This window comes from Protopterus annectens, chromosome 5.part0, assembly GCF_019279795.1.
Source record: "Protopterus annectens isolate FY-2018-M chromosome 5.part0, PAN1.0, whole genome shotgun sequence".
Taxonomy (NCBI): Eukaryota; Metazoa; Chordata; order Ceratodontiformes; family Protopteridae; genus Protopterus; species Protopterus annectens.
In genome coordinates, this window is record NC_056735.1 from 1,476,684,806 (window position 1) to 1,476,707,305 (window position 22,500).

Sequence of the window (22,500 nt, forward strand, 5' to 3'; positions counted from 1 at the left end):
TGCAATGGACTGTTACTGCAACCTCTAATGTCCAACAGGACAAAAGGAAGCAGACTCAGGTGAGACAATCAATTATTTGACAAAACTTGATTTACTTACGCTAGAAACACACAAGAAATATATGCAAATGGCTCCCATTAAGCCAGAAGTAAGGGAAGGCCATGTTATCTCTGTTATTTCTGTATCTTTTTTCAAGAACAGTTCATATAAGGTGAAATGTAAGAAACAAATGTGCATGAGTCACTGAAAAAAACGTCACTAACACTGTTACTGAGGATTTTCAAACCTGACTGTATTTTTCTCTATTTCATTTCTAAACGAATGGGAATGTGATCTGACAGCACAGAGTACAGCACTGTGATGTCATTAAATGCACAGTTATTATCTGCAGTGACCCTTTAGGTTCTTTTTTTATGTAGTTAGCTAAAGTAGGGGGGAGAACTTTGACGTTTACCCAAAAGTCATTCGTTTGTAGTTTGCAAACCAGAAATTCACTGCCAGAGATGGGAAAAAAAAAACTGCCTGCAAAGACAGGATTCAGTGCACACTAAACTTACTTAAAATACAATGTTATGTAAATGTCATAATGCAAACTGTTGAACACCAAAAACTGTACACACAATGCACAGTAGTTATGTAATTACACCAAAGGTTGTTACAGTGTATTTATTTTATCCATCCACAAAGGTGAAACACATCATTAGTAAGATATAAGGTGGTTAGTTGGTCCAAGATAAAAATATTCTGCCCCAAAGACATCATATAAAACAGATGCTAGTCTCATGACAGCCCACTGCATACCACATAATGGTGTGTTAAACATATGCAGTGAAAATGATACTAATAGCATATGTAAGCCCCCACCAGCAGAACAATAATAGTAACACCTGAACAGATGTAAACTTCTTAAATGTACATCCAAGTTACTGCTAATAAAATAATCGGCTGCTATTAGATGAAAAGTGTCCTATACAGGCAGTGTAATTAGTCTAATATTTTGACCATTGGGAAATTTACTAATGAACTGAAACATGATGCAAAATTAAAAAAATGGAACACTAGAAAGAAAGATGACTGATGATCTTTTTTTACAAACAGTACTGAAATATTTGGCTTTACATGTATATTTTGTACTCCATTTTGTCTATTAATCTTCTAGCTACTCTGACTATACTGCTTTTTATATGATTGCTTATTTACTGTGTTGTGTACTTTATAAACAACTTAAAATGTATACTCATTAGATAAGGCTTGGAGATATCCCTAGGGGGCAGTTTGTGGCTACCAGCAATTGATCAATCTTCTACAAACATATTCCTTACCTTGCTGCGACGATGACAGTCTGTCGCTGGCCTCGCAGAGTGAAGCAGTGAGGCACAGCCCATTCTTCTTCACTTTCTTCAATCTGAAAAGCATACAGCAGGCAATCATTCAAGTAGTCAGACTCTCAAGCAGCAACTAATTTCCCATTCTACCTCATTTAAACAAACTTATTGTTTTACTTCTGTTAAGTAATTCTTTTTCACAGTACTAAAAACTTGGTGAAAAGTCCGTACATCACACTCCTGATAATACACTTATTAGACAACATTAGACAATGTATAATAAATCATAAAAAATGAACATATCATCAAATATAAATCTGAAACACAAAGGTACTATAAGTGGACTGCAAGGTGGAAGGGGAGGTGTTAGGCAAATACAAAAAGGTGATACATATAAAGAGGCATTACACACGCTACATAAAGGTGAGCAACATTTAAGAGGTCAGACAGAAGGAACACCATATTGTAAAGAGGGCAGGGGAGCTGTTAGTGACACTACTTAGGCTAAGTGTCCTTGGAATTAATTTAGAGAAAAGAGGGGATACTGACAGTGGATCAGTGTAGTACATGTGCCCCAAGATGTGTCAATGGAGGAAGAAGAGAGACTGGGGAAGCATAAAGGACTAGAATAAGAGGAGGAGGGCTGTACACATGGGAGATCTGAATCTACCATAAGCAGACTGGTAAATCTAAGTCTAGAGTAACAAGGATTGGGGGGGGGTGTCTTAGATCATAGACATTCAGCTATCTGGTTCAGAATTCTGGAAATGGTCATAACCAAGGGAAAGGGAGTCAGAGAAGCCCAGATGTCAGTGCACTTAGCCAACAATGACCATGCTATCACCTGCTTTAAATTAACAGTAAGTTGAGGGATCTAAATTATGCCAAATGAATTAAGGGACTAGAAATGAAATAAGATGTACACAAGCTATTCTGTTATCTTGAGTTTAAATAGATGGGTCAGGTAGGGATTTCCTATTTCTAATCTCTTATTTGCTATATACTTGGACCCTTTTCCTTAATAAAAAAAAAAAAGGATTCTTAAATTCAGGGATATAATTAGCGTGTTTTGCAGATTATACTATTTTGTACTTGACAAATTCCTGAATATGACATTAGAGTGTTGTGGGATATTTTAAGAAAGTAAATTATGTGCCTGCCCATGAATTAGTTTAAAAATATTCATATTTATGGGTACATTGAACAATGAAATATTTAGGCATATGGATTAAAAAAGATTCTCTTGTGGCAGCTAAAGATATGTGGAAACAGACAAAGTAGAAGTATTTAAAAAAAATAAGAGGAAATGAATGTCCAAGGCCATGGCCATGGACAATAAGATACAGGCAGAAAAATTTTCAGTCACTTTTATTCTGTACATAGGCCAGGCACATTTGTTTATCAGCCAGAGGAACTGTTGTGGATGACAATGAGTAAAGAGTTGAAGGAATTTATTTATTTGATTTGGGAAAGGAAGAGTATAGTGGGACTCACTGATTCCAAACCAGAACAATCAATTAAAAACTATTCTAAGAACAGCAAACATGATTTCCTACTCTGCGTCAAACGCTCCAAGCTCCAGTCTCCTTGGAAAATGTTTTCAGACAACACTACTAAACCTGGAATGCAGAGCCATTCAGAAATTGATGCAAAGTTTGAAATTGTGCAGAAAATGAGGTTGTTGGTGCTCTTTTATAACATGGAAACATTTTCTTCTGGCAGCAACACAGAGTGTCTGAACGAAGCGGTGGGGATCTGCAGTAACTACTTGCATTTGGGAGCATGGGGGCATGTTTTTCCCCTGACAAACTGGGACATGGAGGAATGGACATTGTCAGTAACAGAACAGATGAACCATCAAGGACATGGAGATAGACGTGTGTGTGTGTGTGTGTGTGTGTATGTGTGTGTGTGTGTGTGTGTGTGTGTGTGTGTGTGTGTGTGTATAAACACGCTCAGGTAGAGGTACTCTCTGGCTAAATAGATTGTTGGGAGTCAAACCCTGTACCTTTGCCACAGCTTCCAGTAGCCTTAATCCTTCACTCCAACCACATACTTCCATTAACTTTTTTGGTAAATCACCAAGGATTACATTCAGTCAATGTCATTCATTAGAGTTTGATATGAAGAAAAGAAACTAACTATAGTAAAAAGAAGTGTCATCATATTAACCATGTTCTTTAGATGTGACCCTTAGTTTCCTTGTTCTGCTTAATGTTGACAGTATGTTTATTACTTAGCAGTGAATGAACTGGAAAGCATGAAGTCTACCAGTTTATTGTTAGTATTTTAACTATGAATACATTTTTAATTAAGCCTGTTTATTGCATGCACACAGATGCAAAATGCATTGTGTTTGAGCTAGAATAGTTTGTCTAGCAGATGAGTAAGAGTATAAGCTATTTAAGAAAAATGCTTCCTATAGTGCATGGCTCGATTCCCTCAGCCTTCATTTGTCTTATTTGTCTCTGCTAAGTTACTTTGCTAGACAGTACACCTATGCTGCTCAAGAAAAGGAACACTATGTCCACTAGGTTGTCCACACTGTTAGCAAAAGCTTTATGCATTTGTCTTTTGAATTCTTGCACCCTTCACATAGGTACTAATTAGTACTTCACTGTATACTATTTGAGTATGAATCCCAGTATGTATCTTGTAGCTTAATAGGTTGTCAGGTGCATTTTCATTATATGTGAATTTCATGGGAAGATAAGTTTATTGTTTCCCATGCTAAGTCTATTTTCAGTGTGAGAATGTCTAGTTTAAAAATATCCATCAATATTTTTATCTGTAAAATTTGAAATGCATTTTAAATGAAATCAAAATGTCTGTGATAATTGTAAAAGTAAAGAAAAAAGTATGTACATTGATTGGTTTGAATAGTGTTTATGGTAATTGGAGTGAGTCAGCCAAGTAATGGGACATTTGTATGGCTTGTGGCAATGCTTGATTCATTACCCTATATACAGCACTATTTGCCCACAATCCAGCTCTGTTCACTCTACAGGAGTATGCTGCAACAATACAGCATTATTAGCAATTCAAGTAGTTCAGACATGTACTGAGGTTTGCCAGAAGGGATATCTATTCTTGATGACAGAGAAGTTGTAGAGGAGTCAAAAATGAGATGTACATGTCCTGCAGTGTCTACTTTGAAACATCTAAAATCCATAATATCTAATTTCATAACACTGAGACCAGAACATCTAAAACCCATAACATCGAATTTCATAACATCTAACACTACAAATCACTAGAAAATAACACCCCCTCCACATATAACAACACCAAACTACCAAACACACGTTTTACTACGTTTATGCAAAGTCCCCCTGCAGCCCATGTGGGGGGCTCCACTCCCCCCAAATTAAATATACCAACTCCAAGATTGCACTACAGTGGGTTAAGTTAATTTCCTAACCCCACTGTATCAAGCCCCCCTGCAGAAATGTAGTAAAAAGTGTGTTTGGTAGTTTGGTGTCATTATGTGTTGTTATATCTGGAGGGGATGTTATTTTCATATGATTTGTACTGTTAGATGTTATGAAATTCAATGTTATGGGTTTTAGATGTTCTGGTCTCAATGTTATGAAATTAGATGTTATGGGTTTTAGATGTTTTGAAGGGGACCCGTCCTGCAAGCATGTAAGCTCCCTCATCAAAAAACAGTACGTTGTATGCAATAACACTTCTGATGTTTGTATGACTTGTTGGTTGTTGAACAGACACTACTGCAGTATTTATATTGTCTTTAATTCGTTGCTGAATTCATTGCACTAAAGAATGAATTAGTTCATTAACTGGTCTAGACTGTGTAATACAGTCCAAACATGTTGCATTTTAGTAATGTGTTTTACAGTGGCTTCTTTACAGCCTCCAGCAACTGCAAAGGAGCTGACATTTTTCAGGTCATATAATCTGCAATATTATCAAGACCGTCTAATCTTCATCATCTGTCATATAGTCATTAATCTTTACAGCCTCCAGCAACTGCAAAGGAGCTGACATTTGTCAGGTCATATAGTCTGCAATATTATCAAAACCGTCTGATCTTCATCATCTGTCATATAGTCATTAATCTTTATAGCCTCCAGCAACTGCAAAGGAGCTGACATTTGTCAAGTCATATAATCTGCAATATTATCAAAACTGTCTGATCTTCATCATCTGTCATATAGCCATTAATCCATAATTCTGTGATACAGTCTTCTCTGCAAGATCAAACTGTAAATAATGTCTGCATTTAGTTTTGTTTGTCTTTTCGGCTTTTCCCGGTTAGGGTTGCCACAGTGGAACTCCGGTCCGCTAATGATTGGCAGTAGATTTTTATGGTGCCGAGTTGCCAGCCCAAAGCCCAACCTTCAGCGAAGGCACGCCCATTCACGCATTTTTTTCCGGAGGCCACTCGACCGCGGGGAGGACATGCAGACACCATACAGAAGGCACTCCAACCGAGAATCAAAATTTGCTAATTTGGCAGTTGGTGCAGAGGACTAAAGCTCTGATTTGTTAATGAGCTGTTTCCTGTGGCAAAGGTGTAGGGTTTGAATCTTTCCACCGTTATTTACTTCCTATGTGCAGAGAGTAAGTCCCTTAACCAGGCTGTGCTGTGAAGCAACTGGAAATGTGGGCTAGGCTTCTTAAAAGTCACAGGAAACTGCATGCCTAGTAACTAGGAAATTTGTTTTTGTTGTATTCCGGCCATTCTCTACTGCACAGCTGAATTAGTTCAGGAAATGTTATGGCAATATCACCAGCACACCATCTTTTAATGCAACATAGCAATATATTCTGCAAGGGCAGCAGAGACTGCATTTGTAGATTAGACACTGACATATAAAGCTGTTTCCCAGCAGCAACCTCTGTTAGTAACAGTTTACTTTAATGTGGAATCTGGAAAACTTTTACTTCAGCAGAGATTATGGATGGATCTTATGGTATGATGCTAGAGATCTTTATACAATTTTATGCAGTTCATACAAAGCAAGCAATAAAGTACATGTAATTTTACCTCTTCATAACAATAAGGGAGTGTACACAGTCAACAAAAAGGCTATAACTCCTGGTGGGAGGCTCTCTGTGGATGAAAGTACTTTGTGCTCTTATGTGGTCATTTTTAAACAGTTTTTAATCTGGCTTTGCAGGACTAGTGTCTGTGTGAATGAAGTTGGAATACTTTGGCTACTGTGCATTTGTGTGAAATATGAAATATGTGAGAGTGAATTTATTTATTATTTTTTTTTGACACAGACATCAGAGAAGGATACAGTCAACAATGTAGCTATAATTCCTGGATTTGGGGAAGTCTATGGATAAGAACTGATTGACCCTGATGAACTGATAAAAGTTAGTCAGTCTGTCTTTGCAGGGCAGTGTGCATTTGTGTAAAGCAATCTGGAATACTTTTACTGTGGCCATTTTTATCACAATCAAATGTGATGTGTTGTTTAGTCTATACAGTGGCTATAATTTCTGAGTGCAGATATTAGTGGATTATAATGACAGCAGTTTGAATGGCCTTTTATGGTTACAAGATTCTGAAATGGTCATTTATGGTTAATGCACTTTGTTTCAATGTTTACCGAAAAAAATGTTTGCAACCACAAATTTAAAACACACTCTAAAAAATGTTACTGCATTAAACAAAAAAATCTAATTTAAAACAATCAGGAAGGTAAATGAAAAACACATGCATTTATGCATGGCCCTAAAATATGTGTTGGGGTGGGGACATGGTTTGAAAACAGCCCAAGGTACATTTAATCTACCACAGGCCAAATACCTTTTCAATGAATGTGGGTTTCAAGAGAAGAGAAATTTACTACTGCGCATGCTAAGTCCGTTTTCAATGTGAGACTGTTTGGTTTAGCAAATGGCCATCAGTGTTTCTGCTGTACAGTTTGAAATAATATTTTTAATTAAATCCAAATCTCTGTAATCATTGTAAAAGTAAAGAAGAAAATAGTATACACACTGACAATGTTTATGGTACTTCGGGAGAAGCAGCAAAGTAATAAACTATAATGAATTTGGGGTGGGGGGGCTGGTTCATTACCTGGTCTAGGTCCCCATTTGATTATTATCTGGCTCTGTTCTCACATTGCCATCCTTCGGAGAGGTAAAACAAGGGAGCGAGCGCACAAGCAATAGGCTGTGTGGACCATTTACCCTTGGATCTACAAAAATACTTTAAAGAGAGAGCTATAGATGCCTGAACTGGAATATAAGAATGGAGTTTGGGAAAAAAAGCTCAAGAAGGCTGTGAAGAAACTGAAAACACTGCCATCTGCTTTAGCATGTCTGGCAGGAGATTTATGTATATTCTCAGATTAACTTGTATTGTATGCCAGCATGTCTAATTGTGAAAAGATATATACATTTTTAAAATGTTACGTATCTCCCTGTTTATACAGAATGTTTAAAGAATTTGTCAGTGTTTTGATACATTTCTAATTGTACATGTTTGTGAGGGAGATTCTAAAGTACAAACTGTGGAGAATGAGATGAACAGTGGGTGATGTCATTAGAATGTTCCTGGTTGCTAGGTGATTATTTGAACAGCTTATTGACAGGAAAAATAACTTTTTCAAACAGCTTACTGTCATTTTTAAAATAAGACAGTTGAGACTGTTAAGCTGGGCAGTTTGTGAAGAACAGCAGTTAGTGAAGAGTTACAGTCAGATACAGTGCAGTCAGTGGATATCTAGGATAAAGGACTGACCAAAAACTGTAAGCCTGCCTCTGTCTTGCTGTTATGTTTTAGATTAGATCAGGGACAGTATTCTCTAGTTAGATTAGGAAAGTTTAGTTATTTCGATAGAGTTTTTCTAAGATGATGGACTTTTATTCAACAGTTTAATTTTATACTTCTGGTGATTGCATTCTGGTGTTTATTGAAAGTTTTTGATTTACATTCTTGTAATCATTTTACTTATTATTAAATGTTTTTCATTACTTACATTGTGGCTGGACAACCAGTGTGTTCTTTAATGATTAGAGAGTGCTTACACCTGTTTGATACTCCCCAGGTCACCTCAAATGCCTAGCTGCTTCTGGTCATAGCTATCATTTAGTTTGATATTTTAATTTTAATAAATGATCACATTTTGAAAGGCGTGTAGACCTGTCTGACTCTGGTGGCAGGTTTACCATTAGTACTGGGGAAGGACACAGCTGGAAATCTTTGTCAGGCTTCCCATAAGTGTTATAGTCTGTGAGATTTAATTTATTTTGAGTGAGAGTTAATCAGAGGTCTTAAACTGGAACACACTGCTCTGAAGTGCATGATAAAGGAATATATTTAGGGTGGACAGACCTATATAGACCAGTAACAGGAAACAGAGCATGTTCCTACTGTGTTCTTAAGGGAAATTGTGGAATTTTCCCCTTGTGTGCTCTGTGTTTTGGAGTTTTCCGTGACACTCCTACACTGGAGTCAGTGGTGAGGATTGAGGATTATTGACCGGGGTTTTAAGTGAGACACGTCACATTTAATTGTTGGCAGTCCAGTGGGTTATTAACCACATGTCACAAAGGCATTACAGAAGAGCATGGGACAGGTGAGGAGGAGGAAAAGTATTTAAGACACTAAAAGGGCACACAACATAATCTTAATTCTCCTTTCGCTTTCAAATGTGATGCAATACAAAACATAACCAGAAAAACAGTGCTAAAACCACAACACAAACTGTGCCCATACTCACCAGATGAATATAATTTATTAAAATATTAAGCATATTTGTCTATAATGTGATAAGAGTTCATTAGAATGCAAATGTACTGAATTCCCAAAATACAGTTCTTACAGCTGGTTTTCACATTCATTTAGGAAGATTTCATGTAGCCTGCCCCTAGGATATTTTCCTAGCACAACTTGACTATGACCTTTCAATTCATTACTGCTGCACCAAGAAAACACCTTCTCCTTGCAGGTAACATTTACTGATATCTGACATTTCATCACACTGCACTCAATAGTCGTGATTCAGAGACATGAAAATTAGCCGACAATGAGGTTTCTCAGAGATGAGCACAGGGGTTCTGCCTGAATTAAATTATCTAAAACATCCAGTAAGGTAGGCTGTAGTGCATTAACACAGTAACTTCTACAAAAATATGTGTTACTTAACGTTGAAGGTTGTGTCAATGTACCACTTATTAACAGGTAATCTCTTATCTTTATTTTAAGCTAAAATGTTCCATTTGTGAGAAAGAGGTAGAGAGACGTTATCTTTCACAACATGCACAGGTTCAAATAAGGTTGTTGTAATTAAATGTCACTGCTGTAAAATTTGCAGATATTCTGGCTTGTCTGATGCTGGCAGTATTAAAGATTCATTACACACTGAGAACCTTTTCTACCTATGTCACTTACAGGACTGTATACAGTGTTAAATGTGGTTGTGACCTTTAAAACATTGGCAGCACTGTTAAGACATTCCAAGTACCTATTCAAGAACACATGATTGATATTTTTCATCCTAATGTGTAACTCAGTAGCCAAATGATTTAATGAAATATACTCAGATATTGTAACTATTTTTAAATGCAGGAACATGGTTATTGTCAAAACGGTTATACAGAATGGGACTCAGAACATTGTTTGAAAAAAATATATTGTGGTTATGTATATTGTGAAATACAATACCATTCACCCACATGAAGCAAATGTTTTCCACTAAATGCATAATTATAATATGACATGGTTTTCATTATGGGTATTACAAAAAGATATAGGCTTAAGATGTCAGGCAAAATAAAAATAAATATATATTGTGTTTTTTTTTATCCATTACTACTTTAAGTGAAATAGATTCTAATTTTTTATTCTATTAGCTGGAACTTAACTGACAGTTCTGTGAACCAAGGTGAACCAACCTGAACCTTATTCCAGGCTCTGTGCCTTGAACACAGTATTAAACTGGAACAGGCACGGATACAAAACTGACTGTGAGTTTGTAGGATTGAAGAGTTTTTATGTTCAGGCAGACATGCAAGGTGGGCACAATGGCTGAACCATGGGTCCCTTTTCCTGCACTATTTTCTGAGCCTACTATGGTAATGGAGGAATGAGATATGTTCTGCACCTTCACACTTTGTACATTTCCTTTTTACAATACCCACAGCCAGCTGACATTCCTTCTATGATTCTTTTGTACTGGCCTGGAAAACTACTTCACAAACAGTAGGAACTGGTTCCATGGCTGGACTGCCTGCATGACACAGTATTAAGATGGAAGGAAGGACTGAAATTTGAGAAACAAATCAAGATCTAAAAATGGCATGACCATGTTTTCTGTGTTCATTACATCATCTAACAGATCTATGGTAACAGTATTAAAAATTAAGGACCCAAAGCAGGTCAGGTACTACATGGCTGTGCTGATACAAGTATCCTCAGTGGTTTTCAGTTCTTAAAATGCTTTAAAGTATTGTTTTAAAATTAGTAGAAATTAAAAAGAAAATACAAAAAAAAAATCTCAGAAAGTGCCATCAATGAGCAGGAAACATATTACAATATGTAAGCATACATTTCAGACCCCAAACAGTGGGCTACAAAGCCAAAGGAGGTGGAGTTTCAATATTTCAATATTTATCAAAGACATACACACCTTGGTCAAACAGCATGACACAGAGGAGAAACTCCAAGTGCAGTTACCTGTTGACAAAACACCTATTCAAATCATAGCTAGCTACAGACCCCCAACCATGACTCAGGATGCCCACTCCCCCTGTCTGGCCTTACTTGAATCCATCAACATTCAACCCTCTACCCTGATCCTGGGTGACTTTAACTACCCAATTATAGAGTGAAAGACCTATTCTAGCCCAAAGGTGAATGAACAGAGATTCCTCGACTTCGGCACTGCCAATGCACTGGATCAGCTGGTCGACAACCCCATGAGAGGTGAAAATATCCTGGACCTGGTACTAACCAACATGAGTAGCCACTGTAGCACCCCTACAGTGTCATCCTCCTTGGTAAGATCTGACCATAAAGCAATGACTTTCAAAGTCACTATTTCCGCTGACCCTCCTCTTGTCAAGTTCAAACAAAAAAAGTTTTCCAAAGCTCACTACAATCTCATGAGAGCAGGTATAAGCAGCTTCACAGCCACTGTCCCTTCAGTTGGAACTAGCACTAATGTCCAAGCCTACACAAAAAAACTATATGAGCACCTACATATGGACTTCAGCAATACCAGACAGGACCAAATCATCTTCCTCAAGGAAGAGTAAACCTGTCTGGTGAACAGCAGCAATACAAAAACTCGATAATAAAAGGAAAAATTGCTGTCCACGACCAAGAAGGAGCAAGTGCCAAGCTGGAAACAATCTCTCCTTTGTCTGAACAAGCAAATAAGGTCACTGGTGAAATCCTCTAAGGCTAACATCAAATCCAAATTGGCCACATCCACTAAGGAAAATCACAAGGCCTTCTTCACATACATCTGCAGTCTCAAAGGTAACACCCAAATCTGCTCTGAACTGGTGGTCAATGACATCACATACACAAAAGCCATAGATATAGCCAACCTGTTGGCAGACAAGTTCAGTGAAAACCTCATCCCCTGTAACCCCCCATCAGTAAACCAGGACATCCCCAGCACCTTTCCTCCTCCCCTCATCACCAGGGAGCAGGTCTTTAATGCCCTCTCAAAGGCAAAAAAATACAGTCTCCATGAGACCTGACAACATTCCTGGCTGTGTCCTACATGAACTCAGGCATGAGCTCTCAGCTATATTAGGCACCTTATTCAACCAAAGCCTGAGCACTGGCTTCATCCCAGCCGAATGGAGGGCAGCCACTGTCATCTCTCCACACAAAGATGGAACGTCGACTGACACAGGCAATTATAGGCTCATCAGCCTAACTAGCCTGATCTGCAAGGCCACAGAATGCATTATCATGGATCTTATAAACAAGGGCATTGGCAACCTCCAAACGCTTGACCTCACACAGTTTGGTTTTGTCAAAGGGAGATCATGCCTGCTAAACCTGGTCGACTTCTTCGAAACAGTCACCAAAGCCATGGATGAGGGGAAGGTGGTGCACACCGCCTACCTTGACCTAGCCAAAGCCTTTGACACTATCCCCCACTCGGGCATAACAGATAAACTCTCCCAGCTAGGCATCGACCTATATGTTACCAAATAGATAGCTAAGTGGCTTACTGATAGAACTCACTCAGTCAAAATAGGTGAAGCCACCTCTAGTAGCAGACCCTTAACAAGCAGTGTATTCCAAGGATCGGTCTTGGGGCCTCTACTGTTTGGGATACACTTTTCTGAGGTGCAAGTGAAAACCAGTAGTCCATGGCTGACCAAGTCTGCAGAAGACTGCAAGCTAGGTGCTGGCTTAAATTCCCCTAGTGATGTCAACATCCTCCAAGAGGGCCTTACCCAAACTAATGACTGATGCCAGAAGCATGGCCTCAAGCTGAATGCCACAAAATGCATCATTATCCCCTTTGGGGAAAATGGTATCCCCACTAATTATCACATTAATAACAATGTACTTAGCATGGAATCAGTCGTGAGGGACTTGGGCACCCAGGTTGATAGCAACCTGACATTTGACCACAACATTGCCTCCGTTGTATGGAAGGCTTTCTACATGTCCCACCTCATAAGTAAGGGTATTTTACCCAGGAACAAGGAGGTCATAACATCCCTGTACCCCTCCCTTATCAGACCCATTACGGAGTACAATGCCCCCTTGGGCATGTGCCTTGCCAAGCACATGCAGCAGCTGGAGAGACCACAGAGGTTCCTGACCAGGAAAATCCAGGGTCTCAAACCCTATCCTATACAGACAGGCTAAAAGCCCTGTCCATCTACTCAGTCTTGTACAGACTGCTCAGATGTGACCTGTGTCTGACACACAAGGCCATCTCAGACCCAGCCTTGATGGAATTGTTGCAAATCTATAAGTCAAATTCCACTCGCACAACCCACATGCAAGGTCTCAACCTGGTCTGTGACATTAATAGAACTTGTTGGGATAGATTTGCGTCCCAAAGACTCCCCCATCCGTGGAACAGACTCCCTCTCCATGTCAAGCAGAGTACCTCACTAGCCCTCTTTAACAGGAACACAGACAACTGGATAAGAAACAGAAACTACATCCATGGGATCCCACCTGTGTCTCTGCTGGACAGGGGAAACAGGTGCTTACTTTCTGGGAACATGGGTGTAATTCTTGGATAGGCTTATAAGGACCTCTGGGCCAACAGCCTAGTATAATCCTGTGAACCTATGAATCTATTTTGGGTTTTCTCTGAGAAATGTTCAGAACAATGGGCTTATCATTTATTAAACAAGAAGGGACATTCATGTAACCTCCATCCATAAAACCTTGAACTGTATTCAATTGCCAAGAAAACACAGAAAAATATCTCCACTCACCCTTGCATTACTCTCTTAAGCCAGTTTGCAGACATTGTGCCGAGCGCAGGTTTTGCACCAAGTAACAGGAAGTTAAATACAGTCAGACACCCTTTCAACAAACAGAAGTGCCCCTGGGAATTATTCTTCTACAGCTACTGTCTACCCAGATGTATTCAGTAAACAACAAAATTCAAACTTTCTTACTGAGATCCTAGATCTTAGGAAGCAGACAGCAAAATAAAAAAAAAAAACTACTATCAGCAATTTTCTTAGGAGGGACAACTGACGCGCATATCAGTGGGAGGTACCTAAAGGCTATACCAAGTGAAAAGGTTTAAAACAGAAATCAACAGCAATACATGTCGATGCTAGGAAACTTCAAACAAGAGAGATCACTTTACCAGATTATGACTACTGTGGAAAGAAAGAAACACTTTTGTTTGGACTGCTAAACATTAAATACACTGTTGATGTTAGAAGTACTTACAGTCATGCCGAAAAGAGGGAGTTGTCCATGGATCTTGAACTGATTGGAAGCGGTCAACCCTCGACTTGTGTACAGCAAGACATCATTGAACTAAAACCATAAAAAAATATATATTTTGTTATTTTTACTAGCTTTCACTTTACTGCAAATTTCTAAGTTAATGTAAGAAATACAAGGCAGTATAAACAAGAGGTATTGTACAACTGGAAGCTACAAGTGTGAAGTGACCAATTTTTACAGTGCCTTGCTATGAAGAAAGCAAGCAGATTTAATTTATTTATTTTTGTAGCACCTGCATCTGTAGCAATGCGTTGTTTTATCCCTTTTGTTTCCTGTATACAAAGCAAATCGCATGACAACTAGAAGCTCACTTGTACACCTTCCACCCTCATGGCTCAGTACAGCAGCATGGGCTATTAGCATTGAAACTGCTGTAATAATAATTAAGAATTACAGAAGTACACAGAGTGGTCAGCATAGTGATTCTAAAGTGGGACTGTAAATCTGTGAGTAGTACGATTTGTATGCTAACACTGTGAGTGTGGCACTTAATGCATATACATAGCAGTCATGCAGGAGCAATCTTCAGACAAACTGCTTTTAAAGTGAGACAGCATTATGTTTTGGTAAGAACTTGCAGTTTTGTGATTGCATTCTTCAGGAAGACTTAACTGTGTTGTACTTCTGTCATAAAACCACATAGATACACTGTTATAAGGTACAAATTTTATGAAACAAACTGTCACACCTTTTCCTTCCTTTTAGTTGCACATTTATAAAATACTCACACATTTCAGGGCTAAGGCACCAGTGTGAACCTGTAAAGCATTTCTGGTAAAGTCTATACAGCAGTAACCCTGCTAGAAAACAAGGTTCATGTTTCTGAATAGTCAGCTGTACACCATTCATTGTGCTGCAAGGAAAAAAGGCACCTACAACTCATCACTTTCAGTGCATTAAAATATAAATGTAACACTGTGTACATATACATGTTTCTGCTGACAAAAGAAAGTGATTTTGCAGTCTTAATACATTTTTTCATTCTGCACCAATTCAAAATGCTGTGAGAATTATTCATAATATAACAGCATTAGTTCAAAGCAGAGAAACACAATGCTGACCCCCATGACACTCCTGAAAATAAAGTCGGATTACCTTTAGATTTAACAACTTGTACTACTGTGCCTAAATGCTGAACTGACTAAATCTGCAAGTCACGCTGTTGTGTGCTTTGAAGTACTGCTGGTTTACATTATGTCTGAACCAGGACTGACCCATAACATAACATGTAACAGGTAACATAAATGCCTTAGTGCTGCCACTGCAAAAAGAACAAACCTTTAATATGACTGATACAGAATCAGCAAATCACCAGTCACCATGGATTACAAAACTCAGTGTGAACAGCATTAGTTGGCCCTGGCTAAAATGATAAAAGAAAGTACCACAACCTTGAAAAAACAGAAGAAAATAACTGCCAGAGCATATCCAGCATGAAATGACTGCACCCTGCAGACAATGGTATAACATTTGCCAGTGTACCCCGTAAGATAGGTATGTACAAACCAAACACTGTATGCAATGTAAATGGGAATAAACAATAACTCAAAATACTGCTTGCAAAGAGCTGTGAAAAAAAAATTCAGTCCATGCATGTAAGCTGAAATGTGATACTAAACTCTCATTGACACCTATGTGGTGAGTAAAGCCACACTTCACATATCTTGTATTCCACAGCATTTTTTGAAAATAAACTTAAAAAGTGCAAGATAAACCACTGTAACTATTTTGTGAACAATAAAAGCTATTAAAACTATACAAACAGCAGTTATTCTTTACAATGACAACAGTCAATACATTTGTACTCTTTCTATAAATACTATAACATAATGCACACATACCCCAAATTATATTTATTGTTAAACATTTCACAAACACATTGTTATATCTTGGACATTATATTACCTAGACATAAAATGTTGCAACATTTTTGTTAACCAGACATATGATTTCATATGACAACAAGAAATTCCTCTATGAGTTCAGTTTATTGAGAAATTTACAGACATGCTTAATTGAATAACTAGCACTATAAATAATACTGACTATCTCTATAAAGATTTGCAACTCGCCATGCAAACATAAAACACAATTTTCTTCAGGAACATCTAAGGTTTCACCTGATGTCTTGCAACAGTTTGTAAGTTGCTTGGTTTTTGAAATATTAAGTATACATGGAAATATTGTTTATTTTCATAATTACTAACAAACAGCAAATTCTCAAGTAGAATTTGATAGAAACGGGAACTGACAATGAATTTTCCTGTCACCTAGTATGGCATTTCACACCATACCCCTAAATAACCTGTGGGGGCACTTGGCTATGAAAAAATGAACATAAATATGAATAAGTGGCAAATTAATTGATTAATTTCTACTGCAGGACATCCTAGATTAACAATAACAGAGGCATGTTATTAATATCTCTTTGTGCTTTCAAATACTTATTATTATTAGCTGATAAATCACTTGGTTAAAGAAGTCAGGCCCAAAAACGTTCTGAAGGCCATAAGGAGTTATGGGTGTGAACTGGAAGTAAACAAAAATGGTGTTATAGGCTTGAGTGAGTTAAGCCCCATAAGCAGAAGTGGATGGCCCTAGTGAAACAGACAAATGGCAGTGGAATGAATATATAGCAACAATAAACATATGGAGACTTAATCGCTGCAGTTGCAAATATGCTGAAGTCTCAAACTACTTACAGCTCCTTGGGGATTGCAGGAAATGTAAAATGTGGATGAGTAGTGCTCTCCAGGTAGTGAATCCCAAGAAATGTGCAGCTCATCTTATATGCTGACCACATTTAAAAAATTCTAATGAAATTTAGTACATCTATGACTCTGACAAAGATGACAACTCAGAAGCCAGAAGGTTAACAAGGAATCTAAACCTCACATGCAGACTTGGCTCTTTAGAGTGATGCCCTAACTTTACATCAATGTCCAGACATGAAAAGTACAACAGTGCTGGAGGAAAGTATAACTTAGCTGTAAGGAATGTCAATCAGCTGAGGACTAAAAAGATATGTACTGACAAGCAAATTTGGAAGGAAGAAATGGAGCTTCAGCAGTGAGAGACAGCAGGAACAGAACTGACATCACTCTCAAGTGGAGCCTAAGCAGCTAAGTGCACAGGGAGAAACAGGAACTTCAGGAACAGGAGATTAAAAAAAATCTAAACTGATGATACAAAGAAGGTGACAACATGACTGAGTTATCAATGGTAATTTGAATTAGTGTGTTTAAAACTCTGTATTCCAGACTACTGGAAAAGCTTGAGATGCCTTAAGCAGTATAAAAATGACAGTAATAAATATGACACACTGAAATTTGTATTGTAAAAGTATTCTATATTGTTCAAAAAATACTTTAATGTCTCCATCTTACGGTACTGACGTAACTTTCACAAGCTTAGAACAGGCCACAGTATGACCTTCAGGAAGCTGTAAAACCAATATTTGGATGAAGGGTTTAATGTTACAGCTTCTGACCAAAGAAAAATTTAACTGTGTGAGGACATTTTCAACTGAAATGCCCAGTAGAGTGAAGGACCTGGAAGAGAAAAAAGATCCCAAAACAGTGGAGAAGGTTGCAAAAGTCTTTGGACATCTGCGCTAAGAAAAAACATTAAAAGAGGAAGTAGTGTTCAAACTGCAAGACACCTACAAAGCAGCCAACTCATGTTACTGCCTCCTCAGAAAACCGGTTTCCTGGTTGGCTCTATGGCACAGAGGGATGGAGACATTATTGTGACCTAGCAGACAAGAGTTTGACTTGCGGCCCCACCACTGGAGCAGCCAAGGAGGGAAAGGAGTGAAGGGGTATGTCTCATTTGCCTCTCATTGGGAGTGGGAAGGGCAGTACATACTTGAGGATCACTTCTCCAGAAGAGACCAGGAAAATCCCCTCCCATGCATTTTTGGAGAGTCTGGGGCTAATCTCTCTCAACTGTACAGAATTTCACAGAATGTTCAGATTTTTCCTTAATATTTTTGGACTGGTCTTCATAAAGTTGGTGGTTTTCTGGCAAATCTTTGAGGGCTGAAGTGACTAAGTAATGATAGGCACTTGAGTTTCAGACTTCTCATCATTCAGAAAATGCATGCTAATCCAAAAAGTACAGTTGTGTACACTTACCTAGCCCTCAGTCGGCCTGACTACCAGAGTCTTTGGATGTCTGTGTTGGATGGTGTGACTTCTTCCAAGACATCAGGTCGTCAGGGGTATAAAACAGGCAGCCAATGCCATTACATCAGTTTTTTTTGCCCCAGATGTCAGAAGCCCCACAAACAGAAAACTAGTATATGGTGTGGAACACCACCAGTAAAAAGTAAACACCACTGCCATAAAAAATGGCCATATAGAGGATAGGTAGAAAGGATAGAGAAAAAGAGGGGGCTGGAGGGATGGAAAACAGGACTGCAACAGTGAATACACTTGAACATCTACATTTATGGTAAGTGTACACAACTATACTATGTTCTTCGTGTTTCACTGTTGCAGTCATCACACTTGGGTTGATTCCCAAAGCTGAGGAAGGGTGGAGGCAGTCAAGAGGAGTTAGGGATGACTAGCAGGTCCTGTAAGACTGTTGTAGCAAATCCAGTTCTGGATTTAGAAAAAATAGGTAAGTGGTAATACTTGGTGAAGGTGTGTACAGAACTTCAGGTTGCAGCTTCCAGAATGTCCTTGGTAGGGACTCCCCTGAGAAATGCTGTAGAGGTGGAAGTAGCCCTAGTGGAATGTGTTTTGATCCCCTGTGGGGTAGGTTTTCCATGGTGCTTGTGGCAGAAATGGATGCAGTGTGCTATCCATTTGGAAATGGTTTGCTTTGAAATGGCCTTGCCCTCTGCCCAAGTAGCAAAGCTGACTAGCAGCTGGTCAGATTTTCTGAAAGGTTTAGTCCTGTTAAGGTAGAACCTGGGCTGTCAGTGCACGTCCATGGAGTGCAGGATCCTTTCCCCTTTATTCTGAGGATTAGGGAAGAAGGTTGGCAAATGGATGGCTTGGTTTAGAGCCACACTGGAGACCACCTTAGGCATAAAGGACGGGTTAGTCCTGAGGGAAACCCTGTCAGCATGGAAAATAATGAAGGGTTCCACAGCCATTAGTGCCTGTAACTCAGACAATCTTCTTGCTGAAGTTATGGCTAAAAGCAAGGCTGTTTTCTAAAAGAGAAATTTTAACTCTGCTGAAGCAACAGGTTCAAAAGGGGGAAGCGTGAGCTTTTCCAGTACAAAGTTAAGGTCCCAAGCAGGGGTGGGTGCTCTCCTAGTGGGCCTTAAGTTGTTAGACCCTCTCAGGAACTGTTTGATGAGAGGGTGAGAGAATATAGGTGGCTCAGTATTATAATGAGCTGAGATGGCAGAGGCATGAATCTTAACGGAGGAGAAGGATATGCCTGTGTGGGTTAGCTCTGCTAGGTAATCAAGGATTTGAGGTAAGGAGGGCACAACTATGTCCTTTCCTTGAGACTGATTCCAAGAACAATATCTTTTCCACTTTTCACCATACGTTTTCCTAGTACTAGGCCTTCGGGCTTCAAGAATGATGTCCAGCACCTGTTTGCTAAGGGTTGCTCGTGGAGTATTCAGGGAATAAGCCAGGCTGCAAAGTTTAGGGTTTGCAGCTGTGGATGCAAACTCTGTCCCTCCTGCTGAGACAGCAGGGAAGGTGTCTGATGAAGGTACCAGGGTGGCACTGTTGTCAGACTGCGTAAGAGTGGGTACCAGTACTGGTGTGGCCAGTCTGGGGCAATAAGAATTGCCCTTGGGCTGTCCTCTCTGATCTTGAGTAGTACCTTTGAGACGAAGGGCAGAGGTGGAAAGGCATAAATTGAGAGGTTTTCCCATTTGAAGGATAAGGCTTCCACCTTCCAGGCCCTGCTGTGATGGTTCCTGGTGTGAAATTTGCTCAACTGATGGTTCTCGGGGGAGGCAAAGAGGTCCACCTCTGGTGTCCCCCACCTCTGGATTAAAAGGTTGAAGGTGTTGGGCTCCAATTTCCACTCGTGTGGGTCCAGGAGATTTCTACTTAAGTCGTCTGCCAGAAAATTCTGTTAGCCTGGCAAGAATTGAGCTTTTAGATGGACTTGGTTGCTCAAGGCTGTGTTCCACAGGGCCATGGCTAACCTGCAGAGTGGGTAAGAATGGGTTCTCCCCTGCTTGTTTATGTACCACATAACTGTGGTGTTGTCTGTTTTTATCAGCAGCTTTCCTGGAAGGATTAGGTATTTGAAGGCTGTCAAAGCATACTGTACAGCTAACATCTCTTTTTGATTGATGTGCAGGACGATTTGTCCTGGGCTCCACTTGCCCTGAATGCATTTGCCTGCCATGTGAGCCCCCCATGCATAGTCTGGTATGTCTATAGTCAGAATTTAGATGGCGAGGGGTTGAGTGAAAGGCAGGCCCTTGTTGTGGTTGCATGCTTCTGCCCACCAAAGGAACTCTAGCCAAGGTATGATAGGAATGACTGTTTCCAGGTCCTGAGAATGTTGGCACCAAAGACTTTTTAAGTACCATTGAAGTTTCCTCATATGCAGTCTTGGATATGGAATTAGCAGAATGCATGAGGCGATGAACCCTAGGGCTTGCAGTATTTTCCTTGCAGATAGCTGGGTTTTGGTGGCCATTTGTTTGAAGTAATTGTTCAAACAGACCTGTTTATGTGGAGTGAGAAATGTCGTCTGGGAAGTTGTGTTCAAGCTTGCTCCCAGGAATACAATTTTTTGACTGGGCACCAGCTTTGATTAATTTTCACTGATGGTGTACCCCAATGAAGATAGGAGTCTTTTTACAAAAGCCAGGTGCTGAAGTAGCAATTCCTGACTGTCCACCTGAATCAGGCAATCGTCCAAGTATGGGAAAATGTGGATATTTCTCTGCCTGCAGTAAGCAATGGCTGGAGCCAGGCACTTTGTGAATACTCTGGGTGCAGAAGATAAGCCAAAGGGAAGTGCATAGAGCCTGCCCTGAAGAATAGATATTTCCTGCAGGACTCCCTTATGGGGATGTGTAGTTAAGCTTCTTTTAAGTCTAGGGTGACTAACCAGGCATCCTTGGCTAGCATAGGGAGAGGCTGTTGCAGGGTAAGCATTTTGAATTTTGGGACCACCAGAAAAGTGTTGAGAATTGATAGATCCAGGATAGGGCGCCAGGAGCCCTCTTTTCTGGGCACCAAGAAAAGTCTGGAGTAGAAACCCTTTCCCCTTTGTTCTGCTGAAACAGGTTGAATTGCCCTGATATTGAGCAGGGAAAGTACTTGCTTTTGAGCCTCTGCCCACTGGTTTGGAGGAAGGTCTGGAAACCTGCTTGAGGTTGGCAATGAATGGAAGTAGAATCTGTACCCCTGGGATACAATGTTTAGAACCCATCAGTCCTGAGTAATGGACATCCAGTTTTTGGCATGAAGGGCAAGTTTTCCTCCTAGGGGTGCAAGTAGTTGGGCAGGGCTAGGAAGAATAATTGTAAAGTCACTGTGAACTTTTTCCATAAGGGGGTGGCTTACCACTTCCTGTTTTTGAGGTGGGAACACTCCATTGTTTAGATCTCTGCATACCCTGTGACTGCAGTCTTGGTGGTCTGGTTCCCCTGTTTTTGGACTGAGAAGGCCTGGAAGGGGCTGGAAAGGACCAGTTTTTAGAAGGCCAATGCCTACTGAATCTAGGTGGCTGCACTTGTAAGAATTCTTTGTTTGCATAGATTTAGCTTTTTCTTCCATCTTTTTAATAACCTTTTCTGCTTTGGTGCCAAACAAACGGTCCTGATTTAAAGGAGAGTCTAGTAATTTTGATTTGACATGGTCTGGCAAGGTTTGTTCCTTCAGCCAAGCATGCCTTCTCAGTACAGACCCAGTGACTGCAGCCCTGCCTGCAAGATGCTTCTAGGGCATCAAAGCTACACTGCAAAGTTTGCTTACTAACTTGGTTTGCAGAATGTATTAACTCTTGTAAATCTTTATTTTCTGCACAATCTGGAAAGAACACCATTTTTTGTTTAATTAGTTCCATAATATGTTGCTGGTACTTCAACATGTGAAACTGGCAATTCAATGCCCTGATGGCAAGAGTTGCAGAGGTATATACCTTCTTATCCCATCTGTTTAAAGCTCTGGAATTCCTGTCTGAAGGAGTAGGGTTTGGGGCTGTAGTAGCCTTAATACCTTTAGGTCCCTGGGAAATGGTCTCTGGATCCGCAGTAGGATTCTTAAAGAGAAATTTGTGAGAATCAGGTACTCT

At 39.6% G+C, this 22,500-nt stretch overlaps 1 protein-coding gene across 2 annotated transcripts in view; it reads right to left on the reverse strand.

The window, feature by feature from the left end:
- The window catches only part of FARP1 (FERM, ARH/RhoGEF and pleckstrin domain protein 1), a 2,534,157-nt gene that overhangs the window by 181,322 nt on the left and 2,330,335 nt on the right, over positions 1–22,500 (reverse strand). For both annotated transcript variants that reach the window (XM_044071307.1, XM_044071308.1), the window contains 2 exons: positions 14,203–14,292; positions 1,323–1,405 (listed from right to left, as the gene is read on the reverse strand). In XM_044071307.1, coding sequence (XP_043927242.1) covers positions 1,323–1,405; positions 14,203–14,292 — 173 coding nt within the window. The remainder of the gene's footprint in view (positions 1–1,322; positions 1,406–14,202; positions 14,293–22,500) is intronic.